The 22,960-nt window shown below is 35.1% G+C and overlaps 1 protein-coding gene across 6 annotated transcripts in view; it reads left to right on the plus strand.

Moving 5' to 3' along the window:
• Nucleotides 1–22,960, plus strand: part of LOC148952312 (uncharacterized) — a 233,018-nt gene that overhangs the window by 138,072 nt on the left and 71,986 nt on the right. For all 6 annotated transcript variants that reach the window (XM_089088923.1, XM_089088924.1, XM_089088926.1 and 3 more), the window contains 2 exons: nt 6,845–7,304; nt 15,780–15,946. In XM_089088923.1, the coding sequence (XP_088945049.1) occupies nt 6,845–7,304; nt 15,780–15,946 (627 nt within the window). The remainder of the gene's footprint in view (nt 1–6,844; nt 7,305–15,779; nt 15,947–22,960) is intronic.

A 22,960-nucleotide genomic window follows, 5' to 3' on the forward strand; every position in this document is an offset into this window, starting at 1 on the left:
TTTATATTATGAATAAGAGAAAAATGGGCTTTAAAATGAGCTACTAATCAAGCAGAAAAGGTTTAGTCCGAAATAGTAGTGTCTAATCCCTTAGAATATTCGCTGATGTGAGTCAATTGTGATAATTCTCCAACCTTTAGTAATTGACAGCTCATTTTAAACATCTAATCTACCCTATAATAGGACTACACATTTTGAGAAGATTCGGAGCATTTTCCTCATTCTTTGACGTTATGGCTGGAATCTTAAGACTAGGGCGATAAGAAAATCACCCTGGTTAAATGAAAAAGTCACGAAGAGTTGTAGCAATGAAGAAAATATTGAATTTTATGGTAAATCTAAGGCCTATTGTTTTTCGCTTCATAAAAACACTGTATAGGACATAATAAACCAAAGCAAGGCAAAGCAACGCCATCGCCCGCTTTTTTGTAAGACAAGGATTTTGAATTTCATAAAAAAAAACTTTATTTGGGAACTAAATTGAATTCAAGAATTTTAAACACGGCAAGACGTATATATTATGAATCAGAGAAAAATGGGTTTTAAAATGAGCTACTAGTCAAGCAGATAAGGTTAAGTCCCAAAAAGTAGTGTCTGATCCCTTAGAATCTCCTCTGCTGTGAGTCAATTGTGATTGTGCTCCGATTTGTGGCGAGAGACAGCTCATTTGAAACATCTCATCTGTCTGATGATAGCACTAAACGTTTCGGGACTAATAAGAACCTTTTTCTGATTCGTTGACTTTATGGCTGGAATTTTAAGCCTAGAGTGATAAGTAAATCATCTTGGTTAAATAAAAAAGCCCCAAAATGTTGTAGCAGTGGAGCAAATATTGAATGTTATTTTAAATCTAAGGCCTATTGTTTTTCGCTTCATAAAAACAATGTATAGGACATAATAAGCCAAAGCAAGGCAAAACAACGCCATCGCCTGCTTTTTTGTAAGATAAGGATTTTTAATTTCTTAAAAAAAAAACTTTATTTGGGAAATAAATTGAATTAAAAACTTTTAAAAGCATGAATACATACAATAAGCGCAAAATGCGCTTTAAAATGAGTTACTAGATAAGCAGATAAGATTTAGTCACAAATAGTAGTGCTTGGTCCCTTAGAATCTCCTCTGATGTGAGTCACTTATGATTGTTCTCTAACTTTTGATGAGAGAGAGCTCATTCGAAACGTATCATCCGCCTTACGATAACACTCTACATTTTGAAAATAATAGTAACCTTTTTCTCTTTCTTTGACCAAATGGTTGTAATTTTCAGAATCATATTGTAAGAGAATTATCCGAATTAAATGATGAACTCACAAAGAGGTTTAGCGAGAACAGAAATGTTTAATGTTATGGTAATTTGTTTTTCATTACATAAAAACACTCTATAGGACATAATAAGCCTAAGCAAGGCAAAGCAACGCCATCGCCCGCTTTTTTGTAAGACAAGGATTTTGAATTTCTTAAAAAAACTTTGTTTGGGAACTAAATTGAATTCAAGACTTTTAAACGCGCTAAGACGTATATATTATGAATCAGAGAAAAATGGCCTTTAAAATGAGCTACTAGTCAAGCAGATGAGGTTTAATCCCAAAAAGTAGTGTCTGATCCCTTAGAATCTCCTCTGCTGTGAGTCAATTGTGATTGTGCTCCGCTTTATTGCGAGTGACAGCTCATTTGAAACGTGTCATCCGTCTGATGATAGTACTACACGTTTTGAGAAGAATAGGAACCTTTTTCTCATTCTTTGACCTTATGGCTGCAATTTTAAAACAAAGACAACAAGAAAATCACTCTACTTAAATGAAAAAATCACAAAGAGCTATAGCACTTAAAAAAATACTAAAAATTACGCTATTTTTACGTCAAATTGTTTTTCACTTCATAAAAACACGGTATAGGATATAATGAGGCAAAGTAACGCCATCGGCCGCTTTTTGTAAAACGTGGGTTTTGAATTTCTTAAAAAAAACTTTATTTGGGAACTAAATAGAATTCAAGAATTTTAAACTTGGTAAGACGTATATATTATGAATCAGTGAAAAATTGGGCTTTAAAATGAGCTACTAATCAAGCAGATAAGGTTTAGTCCCAAAAAGTAGTGTCTGAGCCCTTAGAATCTTCTCTGCTGTGAGTCAATTGTGTTAAAGTATTTTTTATAGTCCTTTAAGCTAAAGGAGACAAAATTTGGCAACACTGTAATCAATTTGAAAGATTGGGCGATCGGCGAGGGATGTTTTCTTCACAGTTGGGCAACACTGAACATAGGGCGATGGCACGGGCGATGGGCTATTACTTCAGGCTGGTGTTATCTAAAATATGAACGTTGCATGTTCACATTGAGTAGAAAATTTTAGAACTTTGGTTTTAGATGTGAAATAGCAATCTTTCCTCACTTGGTCTAGCCATCCTTATCTTTCTTTTACCATAACCCTAGAAAGTGGAATCGAACTACATTTATCGTGTGGGTAATTCAAATGGGTACTTAAAGCTGTCTTTAAGTAATTCTTCTAGAACTAGATAGCTTGTTTTCTCAACCTTTTAAACTGCCCACATTTCAGAACTATACTTAACCTGTGTTGTGACCATAGCTTGCGGTAATATAACCTTAGTTGGAAAAGTTATCTTTCTATTATTCCAGCTTTTTTCAACAGCGAAGAAACAGACTGTGCCTGGGCTATTCTACTTTTTATTTCTTCACTGCATCTACAATTTTTACTATTAGGGGTAGCAAACAATCTTGTTTAACTCCTGATTCCTCACCAAGCAAACTACTATCCTTACTTTCTACTTTAATGGACTTATGCTGTGTATAGGGATATCCTAAAAGGATTAGACTACTCTTCGTTCTGCTGAATTTAAATGTCTGTTAATAATCTATAAAACGGAGGAATAAAGGGATCAATAGTTCAGACAAAAGCTTATTACTTATATGAAATTATTACTTATATAAAAAATATTACCTATATGAGGGGGTTCACCCCCTAGTCAATACCTCGGTCTTTACGCTAAAGTTTGAATTTTGTTTCAATTCTTTAAGAAAGACCCCTGAATCATAAAAGGCCGTTTAATTAGAATAAATAGCTCTTTTGAAAGTACTAAAAAAAAATTAGCGTAAAGAGCGAGGTATTGACTAAGGGGAGCAGCCCCTCATATACGCAATAATTTCTGTTCGTTTTAATTTTAATGTTGCTCCTTACTTTTAGTTGAAAAAACTTGTTTTTTAATTTAATTTCTGATCGTTTTTTAAATAATGCTGGGAAATCTGGCATAGAAAATTCCCTTCCCCATGAAAAATTCCTCCATGGAAAAAACCTCCCACGTAACCCCCTCCCGCACCAGAAAAATCCTCCTTGAACACGTCTGTATATTTTCCAATAACCACTACTATATGTAAACAATGGGCAAAGTTCATAACTTGCATCCCTTCCCCCGGGGACTCTGAGGGATTAAGTCATCGCCAAAGAAATAGTTATTAAATTTTTTGACTATGATGAACAAAATGGCAATCTCAAAATTTTGATCGTGTGACTTTGGGAAAAAAATGAGCGTGGGAGGGGGCCTGGTTGCCCTCCTATTTTTGGTTTCTTAAAAAGGGCACTAGAACTTTCAATTTTAGTTCGAATGAGCTTTTTCGCGATATTCTGGGACCACTGGGTCGATACGATCGCCCCTGGGAAGAAAAACAAAACAAATAAACACACATCCCTGATCTTTCTTCTGGCAAAAAATTCAACATTCCACAGCTTGAAACCTCCATTGTAGGGGTCTATGGTACGCTGAATCTGATGGTGTGATTTTCATTAAGATTGTAAGACTTTTAGGGTGTGTTTTTTTTTTTGATAATAAGGCAAATTTTCTCAGGCTCGTAACTTTTGATTGGTCAACTTGATGAAACTTATATATGTAAAATCAGCATAAAAATCCGATTCTTTTGATGTATCTATTGGTATCAAAATTCGGTTTTATAGAGTTTTGGTTATTATTGAGCCGGGTCGCTCCTTACTTACTTGGTTCCTTACCACGAACTGTTTGAAAATCTATAAAATAATTAGTTATTATTGTTGTATTTACTAACATTAAACTTTACATGCAAACATAATATAACAATACTAATTTAATTAGCCTTTAAAATTGAAAGTTTGTTCTAATCAACTGTACGTAGCAGGAAATGGTCACTGCCTCATTGAGATAACTTAACTCTTGAACACTAATAGGGGTTAAATCATACCCCACGAAACTATTCTCAGTAATATTTAGCAATTTTCTGTTTGATCTGGAAGCCATTGTCACTTGTATTCTCGTACTAGCCCATGGCAACATGGATTCTATACCCGTCGTACTTTTGATACCAACCAGTGAGGAGTTAATGTAGGTTATTGGGTAAAACTTCCACGGCTAAGCTACATACCAAATGAACAAGTCACGACGCACAAATTGTGATGATGAACGAAGTAGGAACCAATTAGTAGACATGGTTGATGCAAGTCCATATGCGGGGAAGGCTACTAATATTAGGGGACTTCGTTTGGCTGAGTAGTTTGCAAAAGATCTTAAAAAGACATTGCATACAAGCGATCGAAGCGTCGCCACAGACAACTGGTTTAGGAGCATTCCTCAAGAAGAAGAGCTTCTGCAGGTACTAGCAATCTGAAAGTCTTTGGAATAATATGAGAAAATAAGAAGGAGACGTCACCTGAACTGGATAATATGAGATACAAGTGCCTGTCGCTTATATGTTCTGTTTTGATCTGGTTTGAGAACTGTCAAAAGGAAGAGGAGGCCTTTTCTGCATTTTCAATTTAACATGAAGGGGCTGTCGTGAACAGATTTACTGATAAACCCTATTTAAAGTTTAAACTAAATTTAAAGTTAGAAAAAGTAAGAATTGACACTATTGACATAGTGTGTTCTACGATGAGTTTGAGCAAAATGACCAAGTGATGATCTTGCTTAATTTTTCTTAATTGGTATGCTTAGATTTTTTTTAAATCTACCCACATAACATGCATTGCTGTGGCCAAAAAATATTTCCACAACGGGCTCATACGACGGCTCTAAATGATGAACTTGTGAAGCCTCATCTGCAGCCTGGTTTGAACTGCTAGCTCCGTGCAATGATTGTGAATCTCCCCAACACGAACGTACAATATCCAAGTGCAGGTTCAGCAGAAGGCAAGGACCAACCGTTAGTTTTGTCCACACAATCCAAGACGGAAGACTACGAGCTTTTTTGATCCATGCAGAAAGCCGTTTTGTGCTGAGCACAAATCGTATTTGATTTATTTTGGAAAAGCTTATTATACCTAAAAAATGATATACTCAAGACACAATGTCACAGAAAGTGATCCTCTGTCCCATCGTTTCAAAACATGATGTGAGACCGACAGAAAAATAGTAAGTCCAATGAGAAGGATTGAAATGCAGAATACAAGAACTATGTCTTTGAAGACAACTCGCTGAATTACCCTGAATATGACACAAAAATAAATAGGCATGAGATTAAAATCAACAGTATGACTCAATCAGCCTCCCTGCCTGTAGTTTTGGTTAAATGTAAAGATGATGAGGGCTTACAGTCCTTCAGTTGCACTTGTTTTTAATATCGAACTTGAAATGTCACAATAGGCTTACCTTTATTCAAAAGGTCGGGCCTTTGCCCCAGGGGCTCTTTTGTTTGCGCTACTTTCGATTTTTTTTTTTTTTTACATTTCTACCTTTTTTTAAAATGGCATGCAAGAAACTTTGATGTGATGCCATTTTTATCTATGACTGGCCCCTGGGCAAAACGCCCCATGGTTGGAAATGATCACCTCTGGTGAACAACACCACAAAAAAAAAAAAAAAAAACACGCGCGAAAAATAAATATCAGAGTATCGTTGTTACGGACATAAAAAATTTTCTTAGGGGGCCCTTGGACATCAAAATTTGATGGCGAAATTTTCATCGTCGTCAAAACTTTTTGGGATCATTTTCTCCTCTTTTCCTGAAACTGATTGAATTTATTTGTGATAATAACTTTCAATTTGTTCATTTAAATTTAATAAAAATGTAATATATATTTGGAATCATGATAAAATTAAGATTCTATTGACGTATATACTTTTTCAAAAATTATGATTTTAGAATTTTGGCATTACTCAGCTTTCTTTTGGTCGCTCTTTACTTACATTTTTTCTATATACGTTCTTAAATTTTTGGTTACTATGGGCTAGATTTCCTTCTTTACTAGGTCGCGCATAAGGGGGTGACAATGATTTCGTTACTACGAACTGTTCGAAATACCATCCTGAATAATATCTTTCGGTTTACAATCTTTTTAAACTTCTTCCTGGAGATAAAACAGATTAAATGGTCTTTTCTGTTATGTGAAGTGAAAGAAATAGGCAATTGAAGGCTATAATAAGGGTAACGAATTCTTCAATCACTTTAATAAATTTTATTATTGTACTCACCCTTCAGCACGAGCTGCAAATATATAAACAATTCGTATCTATGTTCAAGTCCAAATTATATGCATAAAACGTTTGATCATTAGTCCAATAATTGCAGCATTATCACACTGTTCATCTTTTGGATATTACTGCTTTCAAATGTGAAATTGACATGAGAACCTTAGATTACCTATTAAGTTATGCAACACATCTACAGACGAAAATCAGTGTTGGACTAATTTATTGGGCAATTCTTACGTAATTTTCATTCATAGATGGTAATCTCTTTTTCTCTCTCTCTCTCTCTCTCTCTCCCACTCCCACTCCCTCCTTCTCGCTCTTTTTTCTCGTTTCTTTCTATCTTTCTTTTTTTTTCTGCAAACTTCTCCGAAGCTAAGAAACTTTTTTTTTCCAGGAATGTTTTTCTCGAAGAAAATGGAAAAGGGAAGTATGAAGGATCCTAGAAAGCGGTTAACTCGAGCCTCATTTAATAGTGAAGATTCAATTGTTATTAAGCCTCTAGGTGTCAAAGAGTCATCATCAACGGGAATGTGCCTGCAAAATACAGCGTGCCTTTTCGCTGGAATAATAGGCTTCACAACTTTCAGTGGTTTAAGTGGAATCATAGTTGAAACTACCAGCAACGGTAGTTATCTCCTTGTCTCTGCTGTTCTTTGGGGAGCTGTAGCCTTTATTGCTGGGATTTTTCCTGAAAGAAAAGAAAGTATTTTACTTAGGAATCATGAGCCCTTGATTGACACTATCAGTTTTACTTCAATATTAGGGATTTTGAATTGCAAAAAAATTATTGGCTTAATCTTAACTGAAGTTACCCTTGGGTTTATGTTTGGCATCGGTACCACTATATTACAATGGTAATTTACTTTTTATATAATAGTTTTACTTTTCTTTCAGCTAGCCCTAAATGCATCGTAAATTTGTGCTTTCTGTAATCATTTTTTGTTGTATCATAGGTGTTTAGCATTAAAGTGTAGCCAGATTTATTTTGTCATTCCAAACCAGAATCTGATCACTATGTAAACATAAAAAAAAAATTGGATTCTTTAGCCCCATTCTTTTCCGAAGAAGACAATTAGAAAAACTGAAAAACACAATGTTAGAAACAAAAATCCGGAATAACTTCAAGTGGCCAAAAAAAATCTTCTTGCAACACTTGGATGCAAATATTTTCCCTATAAATTCTTAAAGTTTGATCTTAAAGAGCTTTTAGACGGAGGGTAGATTTGAACTGCGTAAAACAAAACAAATTCCATGTAAAAGTCCCAAACCCAATCATCATCGCTATTATTTTCAATTTTGACACGTTGTGATTCACGCTGTCCAGGTTGATTTTCATTGACTCGCTCACATGTTCGGTTTCGCTTGTTTCCTAACCGTGTTTCTTTGTTCTTCATTTTCACTTTTGACATGCTCAAATGCTAGGTTTCGCATGTCTTCTAACCACGTGTCTTTTCATTTTTGACACGCCATCGCTTTTCTTCTTACCGTATATGTCTTTGCTCTTCATTTTCATTTTTGACTCGTTCACTTGCTCGGTGTCGTATGTCTTCTAATCGTGTGTGTCTTTGCTCTTTATTTTCATTTTTAACACGCTCTAACTGTCGTTTTTACATATCTTCTAACCGCCAGTGTCTTTGTTCTTCATTTTCATTTTTGACACGTTTTTGGATTTTGATTACTTCACACAATTTAGTAATGGCCTTTGCTTTAACTGTCCGTACTGGTGTTGTCAGAATTGATGGTCCAGGTTATCGAATTTCACATCTTATCACGTTTGATAGTTCAGGTGTTGTTTCCAAAGAATCATCATTTATAGTAAGTGGAACTTCAAATCTCCATTTTTTGGGCCTTTCAACAGACATTATATTATATAGAAAACTGTTGTGTTGGAAACTCAACAGTCTTATTTATGCTATGCATAACATCAACAGAGGCAACGCTATAGCGTTGCCTATAGTAAAGGCCATACGGCTCCACTGTTTTTTTATTTTTTTTTTCCAGAGGCACTTCATATGGAAGGGGTCGTCGTAGAAACTTCAAAAGGGGCTGATTCGATTGGAAATCAAGAGTTATAGTGCCCTTTTTAATAGTAGAAATTGATTGGAGGGTAACTAGCCCCCCCCCCACGCCCATCATTACCCCAAACACATCCAATAAAAATTTTGAGATAGCCATTTTCTTCAGCGTTGTTGATTTCCAGATAGAAAATATGCTTTTGAGTAAGACACTCCCCCACAACTCGCAGAACAAGGGTTTTAAGCTATACCCTGGAGGCATATAAGGTTTTTATAGAAGGTGTTGTCGTAGAAACTTCAAAAAAGGCTCATTCGATTGGAAATTCAAAGGGCTAGTGTCCTTTTTAATAGTCAAAAGTTATTGGAAGGCAACTAGCCCCCACCCCCCCCCCCCACCCCTCACGCTCACTAGTTTCCAAAAAACGTCCGATCAAAATTTTGAGATAGCTATCTTGTTCAGCGAAGTTGATTCACTCATCAAACATATGTTTTTCAGGAGGACACTCCCCCAAACCATTAGGGCGAGGGTTTTAAGTTATGCCTTGGTGGCATATAAGGTTTTTATAGAAGGCGTTGTCGTAGAACCTTCAAAAAAAAGATCATTCGATTGGAAATTCAAAGGGCTAGAGCCTTTTTTAATAGTCGGAAGTGATTGGAGGGCAACTAGGCCCCCCCTACGCCCATCATTCCCCCAAACATATCCACTCAAAATTTTCAGATAGCCATTTTGTTCAGCGTAGTTGATTTCCAGATAGAAAAGATGTTTTTGAGAAGGACACTCCCCCACAACCCTCAGGGCAAGGGTTTTAAATTATGCCCTGGGAGTATATAAGGTTTTTATAGAAGGCGTTGTCGTAGAAACTTCAGAAAAGGCTCATTCGATTGGAAATTCAAAGGGCTAGGGCCCTATTTAATAGTCGAAAATGATTCGAGGGTAACTAACCCACGTCTCACGCCCACCATCTCCCAAAACACATCCAATCAAGATTTTGAGATAACCATTTTATTCAACGTAGTTTTGATTTCTGAAAATTATGTCTTTGAAGATGACAACTCCCTCACAGCCATCAGGGCAAGGGTTGTAAGTTATGCCCTGGGGGCATATAAGGTTTTGTATAGACAACGTTGTCGAAGAAACTTCAGAAAGGGCTCATTCGACTGGAAATTTAAATGGCCTGTTCTCTTTTTAATAGTCGAAAGTGATTCTAAGGCAACTGACACCCCTTCCACGCCCACCATATCCTCAAACACATCCAATCAAAATTTTGGTATAGCTAGTTTGTTCAACGTAGTTGAAAGTTCTGGAAATTATATTTTTTAGCAGGACACTCCTGCTACGCTCTTCAGGGCAAGGGTTAAAAGTTATGCTCTTGGAGCATATATGCTTCTTATGGAAGGAATGCTCGGATAAACTTCAGAGAGGGCTCATTTTATTGGAAATGGGAATTTCTAGTTCACTTTTTAAGCGTCAAATGATATCGGAGGTTAACCAGCTCCCCTTTTTTCCAAATGCATCCAATAATAATTTTAAGATAGCTATTTTGTTAAAAATAGTTCAAATATCATATGACAAAAATTTCGGTGTCGACACAACCCACCAGGGCCCGGGGGCAGGCGTTGTAAGTTATGCCCTGGGGGCAAATATGGGTCTTTTGGAAGGGATGCTTGTGCTAACTTCAAAGAGGGATCATTTGATTGGAAATGGAAAGTTCTAGTTCACTTTTTAAGAGTCAAGAGATTGGAGGGCCCCTAGCCCCCCCCTCCACGCCCTTTTTTCCTCAAACCCATCCGATAAGAACATTGAAATAGCTTCTTTTTTTTAATAAATCAAAGACCATGTAACAAAAACTCAGGGGTCAACACAGCGCCCCAGGGCCCTAGGGCAGGTGTTGTAAGTTATGCATTGGGGGAATATATGGTTCTTATTGAAGGGATGCTCGTCAAAAATTCAGAGAGGGCTCATTTGATTGGAAATTGAAAGTTCTAGTTCAGTTTTTTAGAGTCAAAATAGATTAGTGGGAAACTAGCCCCCCCCCCCCACGCCCCTGTTTCCCCAAATGCATCCAATAAAAATTTTTATATAGCCATAAAGTTAAAAATTGCTCAAACGTCAGATAATAAAAACTCAGGTGTGATCACAACCCCCCAGGGCTCATGAAAGTTATGCCCTGGGGCAAATATTGTTCGTAGGAAAGGGATGCTCGTATAAGCTTCGGAGAGGGCTCATTTGATTGGACACTGAAAGTTCGAGCTCATTTTTTTAATATTAAAAAGAGATTCGAGGGCAGCTAGCCCCCCCTCCCTCCACGTCTTCTTTTTCAAAACCCATCTGATGAAAATTTTGAGATAGACATTTTGTTAAAAATAGTTCAAAGGTCGGATAAGAAGAAATCTGGTGTCAATAGAACCCCCCAGGGCACATGGGAAGGCGTTCTAAGTTATGCCCTAAGGGTATGTATGGTTCTTATGAAAGGGATGCTCGTATAAACTTCATAAAGGGCTCATTTGATTGGAAATTGAAAGTTCTAGTTCACTTTTTAAGAGTCAAGGGAGTTAAACTAGCCCCCTCCCCCCAACGCTTTTTTTTCCCCAAACCCGTCCGCTACAAATTTTGAGATAGCCAGTGTTTTGGAAATATTTCAAAAATTAGATAACAAAAACGCCCCTCCCCCAGAGCCCGGGGGATAGGCGTTGTAAGTGTTGTCCTGGGGGCGTTTATGGTTCTTATGGATGGGATGCTCATATAAACTGGAAATTGAATCAAAGGGGGTTCATTTGATTTGAAAATGAAAGTTCTAGTTAAATTTTTAAGAGTAAAAAGATATCCGTGGGAAATTAGCCCCCCCACACACGCACCCTTTTTTCCCAAGCCCATCCGATCAAATTTTTATAATTGTCATTTCATTAAAAATAGTTCAAAGGTCAGATAAGTAAAATTCCTGCGTCGACAGAACCCACCTGGGCCCGGAGGCAGGCGTTATGAGTAATGTTCTAGGGGCATATATAGTTTTTACGGAAAGGATGCTCGTATAAACTTCGGAGAGGGTTCGTTTGATTGGAAATTGAAAGTTCTTTTTCACTATTTAAGAGTCAAAAGAGATCGGAGGGCAAATAGCCCCCCCTCCCCTCCCCCACGCCCTAATGCATCAGATAAAAATTTTGAGACAGATATTTTGTTAAAAATAGCACAAAGTTCTGATAACAAAAAACTCCGGTGTCGACACAGCCCTCCAGGGCCCAGGGGTAGGCGTTGTAAGTTATGCCCTGGGGCATATATGGTTGTGATGGAAGAGACGCTCGTATAAAATTCATAGAGGGTTTATTTGATTAGAAATTGGAAGTTCTAATTCACTTTTTAAAAGTAATTGGCCGGAAGCTATCCTCCCCCCCACACACTCTATTTATTTTTTTTACAGAGGCACATCAGATAGAAGGCGTCGTCATATAAAATTAAGAGGGGGCTCATTCGATTGGAAATCGAGAGTTCTAGCACTCTTTTTAAAAGTCAAAAGTGATCAGAGGGCAACTGCCCCCCCCCCCCCCCCCCAAGCCCTTTTTCCCCAAATACATCTGATAAAAATTTGAGGTAGCCATTTTGTTAGAAATAGTTCAAAGATCATATAACAAAACTCCTTTACTTATGGCCATTTTGTTAAAAATAGTTCAAAGGTCAGATAAGAAAAACTCCTGTGTCGACACCCCCTGCCAGGGCCCGGGCAGGTGTTGTAAGTATTGCTCTGGGGGCATATATGGTTCTGAGGGAAGGTATGCTCGTATAAACTTCAGAGAGGGTTCATTTGAATGGAAATTAAAAGTTGTAGTTCATTTTCACAGAGTGAAAAAAGGTCGGTGGACAACTAGCCCCTCCCGCCCTCCACGCCTTTGGGTGTTTCGGATAGATAAACCCATCCGATAAAAATTTCAGGTGATCATTTTGTTAAAAACAGTTCAACCATCAGATATTAAGACTCTAGGGTCGACACAACCCCCCGGGGCCCAGGGACTGGCGTTGTAAGTTATACTATGGGGATATATATGGTTCTTAAAGAAGGTATACTCGTATAAACTTCAGAGAGGGATCATTTGATTGAAAATAGAAATTTCTAGTTCACTTTTAAAGAGTCGAAAGATACCGAAGCTTAATCTAGTCCCCCCACGCCTTTTTTCCCCAAACCCATCCGATAAAAATTTTGAGATAGCAAATTTGTTAAAAATAGTTCTAACATCAGACAATAAAAACTCTGAGGCTGACAAAAACCTATTATTTCCCTTTGATATTGTTACTTTGATATCAGTTTTGATATTTTGATTAATATTTTTTTTTTTTTTTAAGTTTGATTTTGAAATCAGGAATTTTTAAAAACTTGAAATTTTTTGCAATCAAAAATGAACAAAAAATTAATTAAAAAAAAAACTTTCCGAAAAATAAGTTTTTCAAATAAAAGTAAGGGCCATTTTAAACTTAAGCTCAGCAGATACAAATACCTTTTAAAATTTAAACTCAAAACGACCAGAAATTACTATTAAAAAATAAATGAAACGCAGAACAAACCGAAATTAAATAAACACGTATAGCAAAAACATACAACAAGTAATAACGTCAATGAATAAATGAGTCTTAAAGAAAGTAATGCCTGGACTAATGTGTATATCAAACTAAAAACAAAACAACATTTTCCTATTGAAGCAGAAATGAACCTTAAAACGAACAGAAATTCAATAAATAATCAATGCAAACAAACATACAATAGATATTAATGTAAATTAATAAATAAATCTCAAAACGAGTGAAACTTAAATTGAATATGCAAATCAAGCTTGGAACGAACAAAAATCACCACAAGCTAGAGTTTGGGTATGACCTCCTTCTCTCACTGTAAAAGTCTAAAACCTACTGCGTCATTGGCGCTTTACTGAAAACTGTTTGAGTCTTGAACAGTCTTGGAAAGTATAAACAACATCAAATTGAATATTTGATGTATAATGATATTATTTGTTTAAAGATCCATCAATTCAAGAATTTATTTCACTTTATTTTTATTTTTATTTTCAATGCTGTAAGAACTGGAAAATAAAATATTTGGAATATAATCCGTTTTCAGTTAAGCACCAATGACGCAGTAGGCTTTTGGTTTTTATTTACAGTTGGGAAAGAAGGCATTATCCAAATACTTGTTTGTAGAACTATATTCGTCTTTAACAACTTTAAAAACAGCTGATAAATTATACTGAATATTTGATGTATAATGATATTGATTGCTGAAACATCAGTTCAAAGTGTTACTATAGTTTTAATGTTTATTTTCAATATTAAGTAATAAAGAAAATATTTGTCATAAAATTGGTTTTCAGTAAAGCGCCAATGACGCAGTAGGTTTTAGACTTTTACAGTGAGAGAAGAAGGGTATAAAGAGATTCCTGTTTGTGGTGATTTTTGTTTATTTCAAGCTTGATTTGCATATTTAATGTAAATTTAACTTTTTTTAATATTTATCTGTTCATTTATATTAATATCCACTGTGTGATTGTTCGCGATGATTTTTTGTTTAATTTTTATTCGTTTTAAGTTTCATTTATACTTCAATAGGAAGATATTTTTTTTCATTTTAAGCTTGATTTTCATATTCAATTAAAGCATTACTCGCTTTAAGATCTATTCATTCATTTATATTATTACTTGTTGTATGTTTTTGCTATGATTGTTTATTTATGAAAGATCTTCAGCCGAACTGGCCAGCCATGACAAAAAAACCAACAAAGAGAAAAATCTCAATGAATAAAAAAACAACGAAAAAACAAAAAGTTGCTCACTAAAGTAACTCCATAATAGCATATTTTCCCTACGTGGATCAGTTTGCGCCAATTGTATAAATTTTTTTTGTGGTTGTTTTATTGGTTTTTTAGTTTAAACTCGTTTTTTTTTATCTTGTTCTTCTTTTGTCTTTCGTGCTGAATACGCCTTGTTTGTATACTGGCGAAATATCCGCGTTGTTTTGCATTTGTCTTTTCTTTTCTCTCCACTGGCCGTAGTCTCGTTTGTTGTTTTTTGTTGTTTTTTTTCATTGAGATTTTTCTCTTTGTTGGTTTTGTTGTTTATTTAATTCCTGTTCGTTTTGGGTTTCATTTATTCTTTAATAGTAATTTCTGGTCGATTTGAGTTTGAATTTTAAAAAATATTTTTATCTGCTGAGCTTGAGTTTAAAATGGCCTTTACTTTTCTTTGAAAAAATAATTTTTTTTTTTTTTAATTAACATAAGAAAATACGTATATGAAGCCATTCATGATGTCATAAGAAATTTTTATATGATGTACTCTTGAGTCCCAATGGCAAACGCAAGATTAGCCTTTAATGGGACCAACGAGGCCTAACTACACAAAAAAGTTTGAATTTCAGTCAACCTATCTAAAGTTTTCTATTGCTGACTTCAGGAGAAAAAATGCTGGAGAAAAAAAGTTTGCTTGCAACTACTCTCTGGATTTTCTTTTTATTTATCAACATATTAATGATGATCAACCAAATTCAATCAGGGACTTTCATTACGATTCTAAGTTTATTGACGACAGTTAGTCTTTGTAAACTTGTTTGAAATTCTTATTGATTATACTTGTTTGCTAAAGCGTTTCATGTTCTATGACCTAAAGTTCCTTGCAGATATGCAAGTTTACAGTATAAGTCAATCCTCCATGAGCGACAGAAAGCAGTGAAACCCTTTAACATTAACTAAGTTTTAATGTCGTTTCGATTTTACACTTTGAACAAACAGGGCGCATCAGCCACAGCAGTGACCTTGAATGAAGTTGAAACTGTCGTATACTTTATTATTTATCAGTTTGGACTGTAGCATTTGGTAGCGCTGCCTCTCGTAAATTAGCATCATAATTTACTAATAGATGCAGGCCAAGTTTTAAATTGCCTTTTATTCGAATCGGCGATTCAGTATTTGATTTCTATGGGGTGAAAGGTGTAGTAATTTTGGAATTCAAGAGGCAAATTTAAAATAACGTGGAAAGTGCACAATTTATATGTAAAGCAAAAAAGCTTTCAGGCTAAATAGGTCAAATCTCAAGGTTGGGGGGGGGGGGGTGATAGGGGTCAAAAGCACCCATTACTACATTTCAAATGATTTAAGCCGTTTTTTCATTGATTCAAAAGAAATTCTAAGGAAAAAGGGTTGGGCGAATGACACAACAACCCATCCCATTAGCAGGAGTCTCTTGCCTACTCCCTCGTTCAACCAAAAAAAAAAAAGACGAAAAACAAACTTCAAAAATTATCGATTCCCAAAGATATACTAATCAAATTTATTTTTCAGGCGATTAAATAATGCTGAAATCTCTTGCATGACATTAAGCGTTATTTGCGTCATATTGGGTGTCCTCGCTCTGCCGGCTGGAGCTCTAATTCCAAATATAAATAAGAACATTGGATATTGGAACTTTTTTCTAATATCGCTTTGTGTTTACTCCATCAGATTCTTTGGTAAGAAATCTTGTATTTCTATTTCGAATTTATTGTCCAAATTTTGAAATAATTCCTATTAGCCTATATGATTTTCCCCCTTTGTTACACAAAAGCTAGAATGGCAATAACCATTTTTGACCACTTATTTGTTCAATAATTTTCTCCTGTTTTGTTGAACGGATGTCCTCCTCTTACTCATTGTTTATTCGATTATTATGGTTCAGTGGTGGATCCAGGAGGGTAGGGCCCCCCCCCCCTAACATAGTCAAAAGTAGTGTAATTTACTTAAAAAAAGAAATTTTTCGTTAATTAAACTTGCTCCTAACGGAAACTTATCGGATCGACCTATTTAGCGCCAGCACCCTGTTCCCTTCTTTGCTGCCTTTTCCCCGTTTATCTCCAAGGACATCTGATTCAAATTTTGAGAATAGTGTTTTGTTCAAAATAGTTAAAAAGTTCAATGAATATACCCCTGAAGATGACAAGACCCTCAAAGTCCCAGAACGATGAGCTAAGTAATGCGAATTGCCAAATGCTTACAAACAGGTTTACAATGGAAAAGGGAGGCATACAGGGTTGCTAATTAGGAGAGAGAAGAGCTTTTTCATTACCAAAATATCATTAATCGACACGTTGCTGTGGCGCGATGTTTTTTTTTATTTCAAAAGGGCACTAGAACTTCCAATATTGGCCTTAATGAGCCCTTTCCTAATATTCCTTAACCACTAAGTCGGTGCGACGATCTCTGGGCATGACAATGTCTGGGAGTCACTGCTATCACAATACTTTGAGAATGAAAGAGCTTATTTTTTTTGTCATCCCTTTGCATTTGCTTTAAACAGTACGAGTTACTGTTCAAGTATTTTGAAAATCAATCGGAAAATCGAATATTTGCAATTACCCACTAGATACATTTGTTGCATTCTAAAATAATTTAGAAAAGCGATAGTCAGATTCCAGAGTAATTTGGGTCGGTTTTGGTGGGGTGGGGGTGTAGTCCCTTTCACATATAGGATAAAGTCTGTCATTTTCAAGGTTTGGTAGTGTTTTTTACTTTCATTAGAAAAACCTTGTTTTCTTAATTTAATGCATAACGAAGCAATCCAAAATAAAGCTATCTATAACAATAGCTTCATAAGAGTTAAAATCTTAAGTCTTCAGGAAATAACAGCTCATAGATCTGAAAGCCTTTAGTTTCGCTCCATTCACGAAAAAATAAATGAAATATGATATTTACTTAATTTACTGAATTTGAAATCTAACTGTCAATTTAGCCCAATGTTTGTCTCATCAAAAGACAAATGTTCCAATGCCTTATTATTATGAAAAATTCATTACACTGAATGCAGTTGGAAAATCAACGTGCTTTATCCGTAGCTTGACAGCATTTCAATCCTTTTCGTGCCAAAAATGAAAAAGTAGAAGAAACGTGGTAACAATGGATTTTAAAAAAAAGGATAGCGTATTGATGATACATTTTGAAACATATCGCATATATTTCGATTCTATGCACATTTTTTTTAGAATACACTATTCGAACACTATTCGATACGCTATTCTTTTTTTTTTTTTTTTTTTTTTTTTTGATAAATTAGGGTTTACTCATTAACCAAAAATAACAAAATCCAGAAGCTAGGCTTGTAAAGGAGATCACTACCCCAACTAGGCCTAAAAACAACAAGAAATAACTATCATATAAAAATCACTAATAGGCGACTATACCACCCCTGCTCGTTTTCAACTTATCAGTTCTCAACATTCAACATATTTAGCCTTGTCCTTCTCAATCCATCAACCAAACATAAAAATCCAAAAAAATTACAAATTAAAGGCAAAAGAGAACGGAGAACTGACTCGCTCACCCCCATATACCCTATAACTATGTTCTTTTAAAAGACTTCTAAATTCAGAAGCATCGGTCATCTTCTTGAGCTTATTTGGAGCTTATACGCATGCATAAGGGGTTCCTTGGACTTTCCTTCGCCACTATCTTGAAAAGTTTTGATCCCTATAATTTTCCCTATGATTTCTTAAATTCTTGATACAATGCGTCTTTTTTTCATAGTATTTTTGTTTTATCCTCTTTGCCCTAAAATGGTAATTACTGCGCTTAGACCTATTTCAGATATTATATTAGCAATATAGACTAAACAAAAATGTTTGAGTCTAAACAAGAAATATTGCAAAACCGGTCATTCTAATACGTATTTGTCAGAAAATCTAATTTAAAAAGAATATTACAGCGATACCTTTTTCTGTTAGTTTTTGTACACACAATTCCAGAATTATAGCAGATTTTTTGCCTTTTAAATTAGATGGCGTTCACATTTATACTTTGATTCACGAAAAAATAGGTTTTTTGCTATCAAGCTGACAGACTGGAAGAATGAAGAACGACTTGCACTTGTTAAAAGTGCAAATTTTGCATAGCTGGTAATTTAATCAAACAAAAGTAGTAGAATCATGTGTTTTTAGAATAGTTTGTATATGCAAGGTAGCTTTTAATCTTCGGTCCCTATAGATATATTAAAAATGCATGATTTTGTATTTTATAGAGATGCTAGTGCGTTTTTGTATTTCAATGACGCAATTCAAACCGAATATTTTTATGTTATTTCTATGATTTTTGAAAGGGATGATGAATTTCTAAATCACCAATGCCAAAGGTATTTGGGGAATGAACCAAATTAAAAATCACACTAGGAATTATGATACTAGTCCATTAGCCTATTTCTTTTGCATTTTTCCTTTTGATTATGATATAACTTCATAAGAATTTTCTTATTCTTTTGATCCAAGTTCTGCAAGTCAACAGATCTCTGAGATTACAGCAAACAAAAAATTAATTCTTTGATTCTGCAAGAAACTGCCATTCTAGAGAGAGGTGATTTTACAAGATTTAGTAAGTTTTCTTCAATAGGAAATAAGGGGATAATGCAGGCACAAAAAAGGGTAACATATCGGGAATTTTTCATTTCATTTATTTAACTGTTTTTTTTTTTATTTCTGCACAACATCAAATTTTTAATACAGAGTTTCCTTACAGACTGTTGCATAATTTCATTAGAATATTGGTTTTTCTATCGTGTTTTGGCACCATTCATAGGTATATAAAAATGTATGTTAAATTCATCACAAAATTAGGATTGTTTATTAGGATCTTAAAATCATGTTTCTACATTGTAATGCCACAATAAATGTCCTAAGAGAATGCAGCTTAGACATTCTCTGAATTCCAACTAGAAGTTATAAAAGGAAACTCTTTTCTTATATTTATTCTGTCACAGAACTTTCAAGTAATAACGTTCCGTGAAGGGACAAATGTCTAACTTCTGCAACCAGCTCCTTCATAAACCTGTCTTTTTTCTCTAATAATTTCAAGATCATTTTAAGTTAAAACGATACATAGAAACTTTCCTGGCAATGTACGTTAAGTAAAGAGTGACCCTTATTAATAGTGTCAGAAGCTCTAAAAGGCAAAAGTCTGAAAATGATGCATGTTACATCAGAAGAATCTATATTTTATGTGGATTCCAAATCGGCAACATTAGTCAACTGCAAGGATGCTCATTAAAAGTTATTAACATTATCAAACTAGAACTTTTTTAGAGATAGGGGGAAAGAGGTCCAAAACAGGATGGCAGAGTGGTCCCTAAACTATTTTGCAGTCTCTAAAAACTGAGCAATCATTCTAGACTATTATTTGCTAGGTTAATATGACTGAAACTTGAAATAAAGAAAAAATTCCAACTAAAACTAAATACTCCAGATCTTTTACGGGGGTGGGGGAGATTGGCTGGCCTCAATAGCGTACTTTTAACGCCTTTATTTCCCAAATACAAACCAGAAGTCAAACCAGAAGTGAACCTTGTCAGTTGCAGTTGAAAAACCAAAAATGTTTTGATGAAAGAAAATAAAATAACTGTGCAACACACAGAAATGGTCATGACTGTGAGGGGGTTGCCACCCTTTCGACCACCAGTTCTTTTTGCTAAAGTATGATTAATTTCCTTTGCAACAGTTCGTGAATGAAAGGGTTGGTCAATCATAAGCTAGACTTCCGATTGAAAAACGGGAGGTTGTAGGGCTGTAATATCCACCCCTCTCAGACAGGCAGTAACAATTCCTTCTAAAAATGGTATTAAAGTGTAATTTTATACCTATAGCCAAACGTGAACCTCACCCTCTCCCACCCCCACTCTTTAAGTTCTAGTTTGCATAATTGTAAGAGAAATAAACCCAAATAAGCGCGTTCATTTTCAAAATACTGCGATATAAAACTGAATCTTTAGCGTAGAAAGGAGGCGGGGTATGAGAAGACGTGAGTGGAAAAACAAAATTTTGGATTAAATTATCTTTAAAATTATGAGACAAGTTTTTTTTTCAAATAAAAGTAACAATAGCGTTAGAGCTTAAACTAACAGAACTATCCTAGATATACACGCAATGAAACACATACACGGTAAACTTATACGTTATAAATTTAATTTGTGATTTACTGAAACCGTTTTAGAATACAACAAGCATAATCATCTAGTAAATGTAGAAATTTTATTTATGGTTTGTTTTCCAAAGTATTTGAGCTAAGTTTTTAATTATTTAGAGAAAAAACAACTAAATAAGCACTTAATATTCGAAGCATGATAATAAAAAAATTTAATTTAGGGAAGAAAAGGGCTGAGGGGTTTCATCCCCCCTTCAATGTTTTGGGTAAATCTTTATGCGTCTTCAAGTTGATCATCAGTTTCATCCAAGAAGGGGATAAGGCCTTTGAAGGGTTTTAATTGGACCTTAATATATCCAGTAAGGACTTCTGTAGTGCTTTTCAATTCATTTCTGAAATTTATAATATTGTAAATTCTAAAGCCAGTAAAAATCAAACTCAAATTTAGATATCTGCTTCAAACAGAAATATGAACTGTGTTTTCAAACTGAGCTTTAAAAAAAACGAAATTTTTCTATTAAGGGTTAATTGAAAAGTAGAATCATGGCAGAAAGGATTGTTGATTTTTTTTTTATACCAATTTGCTTTGATACCTAGCTTTACAACTTACCTTATCTCCCTACTTACATCCTTATTTACCTCCGTAGAGAAACAACAATCAACCCACATTTATTCAAAGATGCGTAGAGAAATAGTCGATGTAAATTTTGATATTTTTCACTTGAATCAGGCACCCCCCAGGCACATAGATCAGGAGATTAGGTACAGATCAGGGGATCAGGCATAGGGAGATGATTCTTTTAATGGGACTGTATACATGGGGTGGGACTAAGTCAAACAAAAACGAGACATAAGATGGATATAGAAGAAGGAAAGCCGGGTTAAGAACGCGACTTTCCTTGTTGCATTCTTGCCTATATTCATATTTTACACTTTTTTTCCATATCTCAGGAATTGCAATAAACATTTCCGTATGTGGCCCACAAGCCAGCCATTATATTAAGCAAAAAAAAGGCTCGAAACAAACTAGGGAGTGCTAAAGCTGACCCTAAGTCTATTTTAACACCCTCATTGTCACCTTACCTGACTGCCGTGCTTAAAACTAATGACGCACAACTTGGCTATTCAGTATTTTAACACGTCTAATGAAGATAGAATTCGTTGCTAATTTCAGATTATTTCTAGGGTAGATTGAGAAGGCTATTCGCTATTCAGTGAAATAAGGTAGGCGGAATCCATGGATAGCCTCTTGGGTGTAAAAAATGTATTTTAGAAAAAATCTTTGGTGTTTACTATTGAGGATTTTGATATGACCCATCAAACAGTTCGTGGTAACGAACTGTAAGTAAGGAGCGACCCGGCACAATGGTAACCGAAACTCTAGAAAACGGTATTTTGATACAAATAGATACATCAAAAGAATTAGATTTTAATGCTGATTTCAAATATATAAGTTTCATCACGTTTAGTCCTAATGAAAATGTTATAGAACCTTAATGAAAATCATATCATCATATTAAGCGTATCAGAGAACCCTACTGTAGAGTTTTCAAGCTCTTATCTACAAAAATTTTGTATTTTGCATTTTTTGCCAGAATAAAGATTACGGATGCGTTTTTTTTTTTTTTTTTTTTTTTTCAGGGGTGATCGTATCGACCCAGTGGTCCTAGAATATCGTGGGAGGGCTTATTTGAACGGAAATTAAAATTTCTAGTGCCCTTTTTAAGTGACCAAAAAAATGGAGGGCAACTAGGCCCCCTCCCACGCTCATTTTTTTCCCAAAGTCACCCGATCAAAATTTTGAGATAGCCATTTTGTTCAGCATGGTCGAAAATATTATAACTATGTTATTTAGGATGACTTAATCCCTCGAAGCCCCCAGGGGGAGGGCTGAAAGTTATGAACTTTACCCAATGTTAAGATATAGTATTGGTTATTGGGAAGTATACAGAGGTTTTCAGGAGGGAATTTTTTCTGGTAGTGGGAGGTGGGGGTGGGTCGGGGGTTATATGGGAGGATCTTTTCATGAAGGAAGTTTTCATGGGGGAAGGGACATTGCTATGAAGGGGGCGCCGGATTTCCCATCTTTATTTTTTTTTTTTAATCAGAAATTAAATATAAAAAAACAAGTTTTTCAACTGAAAGTAAGGAGCAACATCAAAACTTAAAACGAACAAAAAAATATTAGCTATATGATTGGGTTCACCTTCTAGTCAATGCCTCGCTCTTTAAGGCAAAGATTTTTTAGTACTTTCATAAGAGCTATTTATTCTAATTAACGGCCTTTGTGATATAGGGGTCATTTTTAAAGAATTGGAACAAAATTTTGTTTACTTATTCAATGACAGCGAACCAAAATAAAAGCTGCATTAGCTAAAAAACGATCAGAAATTAAATTAAAAAAAAACAAGTTTTTTAAACTGAAAGTAAGGAGCGACATTAAAACTTAAAACGAACAGAAATTATTCCGTATATCTAAGGGGCTGTTCCCTCCTCAACGCCTCGCTCTTCACGCTAAAGTTTGACTCTGTCTCACAACTTTTTTTTTTAAACAATAAAAAACTTTAGCGTAAAGTGCATGGCGTTGA

Source organism: Artemia sp. Qi Xiang Cuo, chromosome 5 (genome assembly GCF_049724085.1).
Source record: "Artemia sp. Qi Xiang Cuo chromosome 5, ASM4972408v1, whole genome shotgun sequence".
Classification (NCBI taxonomy): domain Eukaryota; kingdom Metazoa; phylum Arthropoda; class Branchiopoda; order Anostraca; family Artemiidae; genus Artemia; species Artemia sp. Qi Xiang Cuo.